Here is a 10,113-nt window from a genome sequence, read left to right on the forward strand (position 1 = left end):
GAAGATGTCCTCTTAGGCGTCTTAAAAGATTTGTTATGAATGCATAAAAAAAACATTAAATGAAGATTGACAATAAGTTGAGGCAATTTTGGTGTGTGAGTGGAAAAGTATGAGTATAGTTTTATATCTTTTTATTTCTGTAAATTAAGCAAGGCAGTAAGTAAGTACATCTGGGATGAAATGAAACATGAAAACGCTTTTGAATGCGAATGACACTTGCAACTAAACGGATAATTACAAGATACCTACACGCTTCATGTGCATGGCAGGCGAATCATGCAGAAATATTTTTGCATTCGTTGCGTAATCAGTTTCTTCCCTTTTGCAGTGGAAAGTGTTGCAGGGAAGCTGGGAGGACTGGTGCACTGGGCTGGAGGTGGTGGCAACACTGGAGGAGGAGGAAGAGGATATAATGCTGGCAACGCTGGTGGTGGTGGTGGAGGGGGATATGCTACTGGAAACACTGGTGGAGGAGGAGCAGGGTATGGTGGTGGTAGTATTGTAGGAGGAGGAGGAGGAGGAGGAGGAAGAGGAGATATGTTTGGGAACACTGGAGGAGGAAGAGGAGGAGGAGGAGGTGTCCATGGTGGTGGTAATGCTGGCGGAGGAGTAGCAATAGGATATGCTACTGGAAGGGGAGGATTTGGCGGTGGTAACACTGTTGCTGTAAGAGGCGGAGGAGGAGGAGGAAGACTTTATGGTGGTGGTAATACTGCCGGAAGAGGAGGAGGAGGAGAAGGATATGTTGCTGGCATAACTGGAGGAGGAGGAGGAGTGGTTTATGGTGGTGATAACACTGGTGGAGGAACATATGTTGCTAGCAACACTGGTGGAGGAGGACGAGGGGTTTATGGTGGTGGTAACACTGGTGGAGGAACTTATGTTACTGGCAACGTTGGTGGTGGGGGAGGAGGAGCAGGAGGAGCACATGCTTCTGGCAACACTGGCGGAGGCACAGAAGGAGGGTATGGTGGAGGTGGAGGCGCTGGGAGAGGGTATAGCAGAAGTACGGGCAGTGGCGGCGGCTTTGCTGGACGGGGGTTCGATTTCGGGGCGCCGCGCACCTCGTCCTATGCCACTGGGTACGCTGCAGGTGGTTCGAATGACGGCGGAGGTGGATCTGGAGTGCGTGGAGGGCGGGGAGGTGGAGCGAGAGGTGGAATAAGAGTAGGAACAGCGGTTGGAAGTGGAAGTGGAGGTGGATATGGCATTGCTGGAGGAAGTGTTGGAGGTGGATATGGAAGTGGTGGTCGGGAAGGAGGTGGAGTTGGTGGTGGACGTGTCAGTGTTGGAGGAACTGATGGAGCATATGTTAACACTGGAGGAGGAGGAGGTCGAGGTGTTGGGGCAAATGAGGGATTCGGAGGAGGTTATGGCAGTGTTGGAGGAGGAGTTGGGGTTAGTGGAGGAAAGAATGGAGAAGGGCTGGTTGCTGGGGTTGGAAGAGCGGTTGGTGTTGGAGGAGGGCACGCCACTGCTGGCGCGAGAGGTACTGTTGGAGCGTGGACTGGGGTTGGAGGTGGAGCTGGAGCTGGAGTTGGAGTAGGATATGGTAATGTTGGAGCAGGAGTAGGAGCTGGAGTTGGAGGTGGAGTTGGAGGTAGTGTTGGAGGTGGCGCTGGAGTAGGATATGGTAATGTTGGAGCAGGAGTAGGAGCTGGAGTTGGAGCTTGATCTGGCGGAAGATATAGTAATGTTGGAGAAGGGACAGGTGTAGGAGGTGGAGTTGGAGCAGGATACGATGTTAGAGGTGGGGTTGGAGGTGGTGCTGGAGTAGGATATGGTAGTGTTGGAGCAGGGGTAGGAGCTGGAGTTGGAGGTGGCGTTGGAGGTAGTGGTGGAGGTGGTGCTGGAGTAGGATATGGTAATGTTGGAGCAGGAGTAGGAGCTGGAGTTGGAGGTGGAGCTGGCGGAGGATACAGTAATGTTGGAGAAGGGACAGGTGTAGGAGGTGGAGTTGGATATGATAATGTTGGAGCAAGGGTTGGAGGTGGAATTGGAGGAGGATATGGTAATGCTGGAGCTGGAGTAGGAACTGGAGTTGGAGGCGGAGTTGGAGGAGGATATGGTAATGTTGGAGCAAGACTTGGAACTGGCGGAGGGTATGACAATGTTGGAGTAGTAGTTGGTGGTGATTTCATCGGAGGGCGTGGTAATGCAGGAGGTGCTGGAGGAGATTATAACAATGTTGGAGGAGGAGGAGGCACTGGAGGTGGAGTTGGAGGAGGATATGGTAACGTTAGAGGAGGAACTGGCAACGCAGGAGGGGCAGATGGAGGAGGAATCGGAGTTGGAGAAAATATTGGTAAAGTTGGAGAGGGAACAGGAGTTGGAGGAGGGTATGCCGGCACTGGAGGAGGAGTTGGAGGAATCACAGGATATAGAGAAGGAGGTGCAGGTGTAGGTTGTGTTGGGGGAGCATGTGGCAGTGGGTTTGGAGTCAGAGGAGTCTCCGGCAGTGCTGGAGGAGGATATGGCAGCGGAGTGGGGGGCACTGTGGGGGGGCGTGGCACCGCTGTAGGAGGTTATGCTGGAGGAGGAGGAGGTGGTGTGCAGGGCTTTGGTAGTGGAGGAGGAGCTGGAGTTGGAGGTCCTGGAGGTTTGGGCAACGGAAGAGGAAGCGCTGTTGGCGATTATAGTAATGGGGGAGGTGGAATTGGAGGTGGAATTGGAGGAGGAGGAGGCGGTGTTGGAGGTCATGGTAGTGGAGGAGGAAGTGGAGCTGTAGGTTATGGCAACAGAGGAGGAGGAGGAGGAGGTGGAATTGGAGGTTATGGCAATCGAAGAGAAGCAGGAGTTGGAAGGACCCACAGTCACCCTGGGAGTTGGCTGTGGCGGTTCCGGGCACCGTAACTAAGGTAAGTCAGACCAAGTTTCTCAAACCATACCTAGAGATTTCATCCTTATACTAACAAATCTACTTTCTCTTTTGCCTTCCAGTTCGAGGTGACGTAGCTGTGTTAGAATCCTCTGATAGAATTAGAAGATCTCCTTTTATCCCTCGCGCTCAGCCTCGGTCCCGCTCTCGGAGGCCCAGCAGATCAAGGCCCTCCTATGGCCGGCCTCGTCGTCCGTCAAAAGGACAACGAAGACCTCAGAAATCTCGACCTAGTAAAGGACACCGTCGTCCTCGCCCTAGCAAAGGACGCCCTCGCCCATCCTATGGAGCTCCTCCAAAGGCCCCTAGTCCATCTTACGGAGCTCCCCCCAAGGCTCCCAGTCCTTCCTATGGAGCTCCTCCCAAGGCCCCTAGCCCATCCTATGGAGCTCCTCCCAAGGCCCCTAGCCCATCCTATGGAGCTCCTCCTAAGGCTCCCAGTCCTTCCTATGGAGCCCCTCCAAAAGCCCCTAGTCCATCTTATGGAGCTCCTCCTAAAGCTCCCAGTCCTTCTTACGGAGCTCCTCCAAAGGCCCCTAGTCCATCTTATGGAGCCCCTCCAAAGGCTCCCAGTCCTTCTTATGGAGCTCCTCCAAAAGCTCCTAGTCCATCCTATGGGGCCCCTCCAAAGGCTCCCAGTCCTTCTTATGGAGCTCCTCCAAAAGCTCCCAGTCCTTCTTACGGAGCTCCTCCAAAGGCCCCAAGTCCTTCCTATGGAGCTCCTCCGAAGGCTCCCAGTTCTTCCTATGGAGCTCCTTCGTAGAGATGCATATGAGAACCGTTGTTTAGATATCCCTATTTTCATATCCGTAGCGTAGTAGTCAACTTACCTCTTTAATAACAATATATGCCTCAAATAGTGACTATAGGATTGCTCTGGTACATCCCTCATTCAAGGTATCTCAAATCAACATTTTACCATTTCAGTATTTTGAAACCCCTAGGTATTGGAGTGTTTATCAAGATAGAAAAGGAGAATCTGGGAGATCAAAACGGGAATGTGAACGGTGGAGGATGCAGAGGCACCATTGCATCCACTGGAGGAGGTGGCTTTGTCACTCGAAAGGACATCGTCAGTGAAAGGAGTGGAAAAGGAAGCCTGAAACAGATAACAAAAAATCACGAGGAGAATTTTCCCATACATTATTCTCGAAAATCTTAACTGTAGTTAGAGCTTTCTTTTCATTAATTATTTAGTCTAGTCTTACACATATGTCCGTGAAATAAAGTTCTTTCTACATATTTTGGTGCCTGTATCTGTGTTTTTTTTTCGTTGTTAATATCTCATGTTGGGTGCAATTGTTTTTTATAGGTTCTAATAGTACTGTAGATAAAAATGACGGCCCAATAGACATGATTTTACCATCTGCAAGATGTGGTTTTGAGTTTATAATAAAAGATACATTAACTTGGCTTATTTCATTTCATATTTTCCATTCTATATGGTTGTGTGTGGCAGCAGAGAATTATAGAGGAAAACTAAAATTACTGCGATGTAATTAATGTTGTAACCTTTATTTACCATTTCTGAAAGTTCAGGGGCAGTATTCAGGAAGGGCCATAGATTTTTCTTTGACATATTTTAGGACTGCCCTAAAAACAGTTCTTGAGAAAATCGTCGTAGAATTTGTCTATGACTCGTTTATTGACTGTCCTTAGCGATTTCGTCTTTGCCTCACTCTGGCCCACATTTCAAAGTTAACACTTAGGTAGGTACATTCGATGTCATTGCGTCAATTGAGAAGGTGCGTGTCGCTATCTGTATCTATCTGTGAGAAAACTGCTGTAATTAAGGACAAAACGTCCCAATGAACGTTTGATATTGAGTAAAAAAAGTATCAGGAAAGTTTTCCATGTCATTTCTGAAAACCTGTGAAATCGCAGTATTGTTGCAGGCGTCTCATAAGGACAATTTAAAGGTTGGATATCAAGGACATTTTCAAAGACTTTCTCTCCCAGCCAAGATAAATCTCGTGAGTACCCCCCCTGAGGCAATAAATGTGGTAATGGTTAATTTCCAGACACCAGTTTACTGGAAAATGGATTTTTACTTTCAAGACGAAAGTGGCAGATCAAGTTTGTCTAATCTATGTTACTATATTTCAAAGATTCAAGGCCTTGGCTGTAATGCCATCAAACACAACTCAAAGGTACTGTATAAATCTTCACATCTTCGACTCTAGATTATATATTTGAATATATGCTACCTAAAGATCCGGCTTAAAATATGCTCTATACTGTAAACTAACACTACCAGCTTAGAGGGTCACTGGCGATTCTCCAGTGCCGCGCTCGAGGCGGCACCGAGTTTGAGAATATCATGAGACGCTTTAAATGTGCAATAAAGTCTTAATTATTTAATTATGTGAAATTATGCTATTTATTATTATTATTATTTTTGTGGTTTAAATTCGTCTAAGAATTTATCAGAATATATTATGCAGCTGCTGGCAGTTTTTCACAGATTTGGTAATTAATGAAGTGGAAAGACACAGGCCTATATGAGTTTGTTAATTCAGAGAAGATTGTATCCTTACTAATTCATTTATTTAATACTTCAAATAGGATCCATGATTTTTTTTTTTTTTTTTTTTTTTTTTTTTTTTTTTACTACTGTTACTGTTCCATTTCTATTTCTTTTGTCCTTGATGGAACCAACGTCTCACAAATATTGTTCAATTCCATAGGCCTGAGAATCACCCATTTGTAAGCATGAATACCCATATTTCACTTATTTTTCATTGCATTACGATCTTATAGGCCAACAAATGTTCAAACAGATGACTGTTCTTTCCAAATATATCAAATTTATCAACTGTTGTTGAGGGGACGATACATTAGTCAACACAGGTTAATAAACATGCCTTGGCAATGATTTCTAGTATATCCCAATAATATTATGCGAAATGTAACAACAAATAATCATTACAATATATATATATTTTTTCTGTTTTAACAGGTTTAAAAAAATAATCGTATATTTGTTGACTTGCTTAAATAGATACCACCCTTTGGGTAAAGTGCTCTCTCCACATGCTTAGACGTAAACAAGGCCTCAGAGTGTGTTCTCCTATATTCCATGGTTCCCTGCTGTATTCAGCACCTTGTGATACTCATGATATCGCCTCCGACTCCCGTTCTCTGCCGTGCCATAACATACATCGCATGGGCCTACTACTGTGTATAATTAGTTTTTTCCAACATTTGCTTCGCGAGCAGAATGAACCGCATTCATATTGACAAATGTAGATAAGGTATGAATGAGAATGAATCTCTTCACAACACAGTCTCTTGTATTGTGAAGATATTCATTCTCATTCATACCTTATCTACATTCGCGAGCAGAGTATATCAAACTTGTATTGATATACTTTGTCTAGGAGCCGTCAGGATATTGTAAACAGTGTCACAAAGGGATAAAATTTGGCTCTGCAGCTTGATAAGCAAGATTTCTCTGAGAGGCCTCACAAATATTCCACTTTTCTCCTCACACGGTATCATGTTAGTGTCAATCCCTCCAAAGTTACAGAACAACCTGTTGTTTATTCTGCTCGCCGATTTCATCAGAAGGACATACTTGTTAATCGACTCATTATTATCTGGACCCTCCCTGAGACACCACTGCCAACTGTTACCTTCAGTTTCCTTTCGTGACTCTCATCCTGTGAATTACGCAAGATGCGGGAAGAGCAGCCATGGTGTTGCAAATGCCCGGGCTTTGGACACATTTCCCGATACTGCACTGTATCTAAAAGGGTGCCTGATGCTTGGGTGCACATGACTCCTGTACCTGCATTCATTGTACCCCTCCCTCTGCTATTGCATCAACTTTAATACAGTAGCAAGACCTACCTCCCACAAATGATGCGAAATGGAAATGGAAATATCCACTCCTCTGTTGAGCAACGACTACTTCATGCATTTGATGTCAGTACCACTTTTCAACTCCTTGACGTTAAGCTGGGAGAAAGAACTATTTGTCTCTGCAGTTTATTCAAAAGGATTGATACTGATGCTCTGCCTTCTCCCATAGATCACAGCACAGTATATATATGGGTGAATTTAATGCTTGGGACCCTGTATTGGTACCTTCAGTATTCGATTCCTGCTGTGCATTCTTGTGCCTATCAACGTATCTGTTTCAGTATCTACCCAAAGTACTGTCCTAGCTCTATCTACATGTCTGCTATCATCTTCAAGCTTGATCTTAATTCTTGTGAGAAGCTATACTCATCTCCTTTCTTGTTTATGAGATGAATCCAACTCCGGACAACTTACAACAATACCAGACATCCAGTAGTCCCCTCCAACAGGGATATGTGCCGCAAGGCTAGATGAAGGGACTCATTGTACATGTTCCTAAGCCTAGCATGGACAAATTTAAATCAATATCCCTTACGTCATGCTTCTGTAAAGTGCTGGAACGTATCCTCCTGAATCGCCTTCAGGACAAATTCTCATCCAGATTATATGGATTCCTGCCACATCGCAGCATGTACCATTGTCTATTAGAGCTATACACCCGCCTCTCCTCTACAAGTCTTGTGGCGTTCACTGAAGTGAAAAGTGCCTTTGACATTGCAAATCCAGGTGTGATCCTCAACCAGCTTGAAGACTTTGGTATAAGTGGAAATCTCCTGCAATGGATACGAGGATACTTAAGCAATAGATTATCCTCTCTTTTTAACGGTAGGTTCATGTCTGAGCCGCCGTGGTCACAGCATGATACTTAATTGTAGTTTTCATGTTGTGATGCTCTTGGAGTGAGTACGTGGTAGGGTCCCCAGTTCCTTTCCACGGAGAGTGCCGGTGTTACCATTTTTCGGTAATCATACTCTCTATTTTATCCGGGCTTGGGACTAGCACTGACTTGGGCTGGCTTGGCCACCCAGTGGCTAGGTAGGCAATCGAGGTGAAGTTCCTTGCCCACGGGAACAACGCGCCGGTCGGTGACTCGAACCCTCGAACTCAGATTGCCGTCGTGACAGTCTTGAGTCCGACGCTCCAACCATTCGGCCACCGCGGCCCCGACGATCATGGGCTTCCATGATTTTTCTTGGCAATTTAGAGCGGTGGTTTGCCATTGCCTTCCGCCCGGTGTTTTTTTTTTTTTTTTTTTTTTTTTTTTTTTCTTAGGATTCCATAGGGAAGTGTCCTTCGTCCATGTCTTTTCAATATCCTTATATCACATGCTATGTTGATATCTACGTTTACTTCAACTTCCCAGAAGATCTACAGCACTTACTTCATTCATTTTACACATCTTCCGCTTCATGTGGCGTCATCATCTCTCCTGAAAACAGCAGGATCTCTCCACAAAACCCACAAACACTATCTGAATTTCTAGCAGGCCCCAGTATTATACCATTCTGCACACAGTATCTTTATTTGGGCACTCCAGTTTGAGTCCTTCCCACCACCCTGGTTTTCGTGTCCATCCTATTTTCAAGGAAATATTGACACGACTGCAACGGTGCCTTGAACCCCTCCGATGGCTGACCAACAATGCTTTTGGAGTCTCCATTCCCGTGGCCAGAAATATCTATATATTCAGTAGCTGATTACCTATCTCCAGTCTTAGTTATCTCTCCAAGACAGTGCTAGATCCCCTTAAAAAATCAAATGCACTGCATTCAAGGATGTCCAATGCTAACATGCAGCAGGAACTTCATCTCCCTCCTCTAATGGAACGAGTCTATGCCAACGTAACGTTCTTTACTGTTAAGTGTCTCCACTCCTCCAGTCATGCTTCACATTGTACAGGCATCATTAGAATTCTTGTCACCCACAGCTCCGACCAGGTGGCTATGCTCTTATTAGGAATGTTTGAAGTAAGTTGACCCCTCCCATGGCAGATTCCTCCAGTAATCGTTTCCTACACACCCACCTGTAAGACGTACCTATCTTGCCAACAGAAACAACTATCCCTGGAGGCCATTACCAATGTAACATCTTCCATTCTTGCCTCCCACACCCTCTACATGGACGGTTCTTAACAAATGGATAGAAATGCAGGTTGTGCTGTCTTCTCTCCTACTATGGAACCATCGAATGGAGGATGGACTGTTTGCCGTCTGCAGGACTGTTTAACCTTTACCTCCTGCATAGGCTTCTAGATGCACCAGAAGCAATGGACTGGTTATTTGTGACTCACAGTTTGTCATTTGTGCCCCCCCCTAGCCTAGTCAATCGCATACTGCACCATCTAGTCCTCGCATGTCGGACTAACAGCAAATGATGTGGTTGACTGTCTTGCTAAAGCTGCCTCTAGGCTTGCCCTAGCTGCAGCTGACGCTTTGCCGACCACCCTCTCCCACTGCAAGCAGAGGATACGTGCTTCTGTTCACTTGCCAACCCACCGGCGCTGGAACGACGAGCGGCCAGCATGCATGAGCATGCTGGCCACTCTCACCCCTACAAGTACCGACGCCGCGGTCTGCTGGTAAGGAAACATAATGTGGCGGCTGCCCGGTTCCGGTTAGGCAACAGACTAGTCTGACAGGTGGGCGAGTCCGAGGGCGTGCCCCAGTCCTTATTGTCGAAGTTTTGTGACGTACACAACGCCAACTACCTACAGCATTACTGCCTCGAGTGTCCGAAAGTGGCTGATCTCATATTAAACAGAGACTCTGTCTTAGACATTTGCAAGTACTTATTAACAGATGACAATTTAGATGTAATACTTTTGCAATACCCATATTTTGATGGCAGTTAACACTCCTCCTGAGCTTCCGTTGTTTATTATTCATGTATTTATTTCATCTTTCCTTCTGATAGAAAAACCCTCAATGCAAAAACCGGCTTTATTGAAATTGGGACTACAATTTCGAAATCCACCTGGATTCCATCTTCAGGTCTGAGGAGGAAAGGGAGAGGAGGGGGTATAAAAGAGAGAGAAGAGAGGCAACGCGGTAACACGGGACAGATGAGGACAGACGAACGGAAGCGTAGGGAAGTCAGAGAGGCTGGAGGATCGGGCGGACTATGCACAGGGTGGAGGGTGTGGGAAGCGAGGAGACTATCGGCAGGAGAAAAGCCGCTTTCACCAGGTGAACACTTTCTGTCGCAACCTGGTCCACTTTAGTCCTCCCTCCTCCTCGAAGGTGGGCACCTATACTGTTCCTTGTGCCTCCTGTGATAAGCAATACTCTGGCGAGGTGGGCGTCAGCCTCACTAAGTGTCTGTCTCAACATAAGTACGCTGTGCAGGAGACACAACAATAGCGCCCTCTTTTG

General features: G+C 46.2%; 1 protein-coding gene across 1 annotated transcript in view; it reads left to right on the plus strand.

The window, feature by feature from the left end:
- Positions 1 to 4,287, plus strand: part of LOC119578582 (basic proline-rich protein-like) — a 13,945-nt gene extending 9,658 nt beyond the window's left edge. Inside the window, exon 6 of the mRNA XM_037926149.1 lies at positions 2,941 to 4,287. Coding sequence (XP_037782077.1) covers positions 2,941 to 3,641 — 701 coding nt within the window. The 3' untranslated portion in view covers positions 3,642 to 4,287. The remainder of the gene's footprint in view (positions 1 to 2,940) is intronic.
- The last annotated feature ends 5,826 nt before the right edge of the window (positions 4,288 to 10,113 follow it).

This window comes from Penaeus monodon, chromosome 11 (assembly GCF_015228065.2).
Source record: "Penaeus monodon isolate SGIC_2016 chromosome 11, NSTDA_Pmon_1, whole genome shotgun sequence".
Classification (NCBI taxonomy): Eukaryota; Metazoa; Arthropoda; class Malacostraca; order Decapoda; family Penaeidae; genus Penaeus; species Penaeus monodon.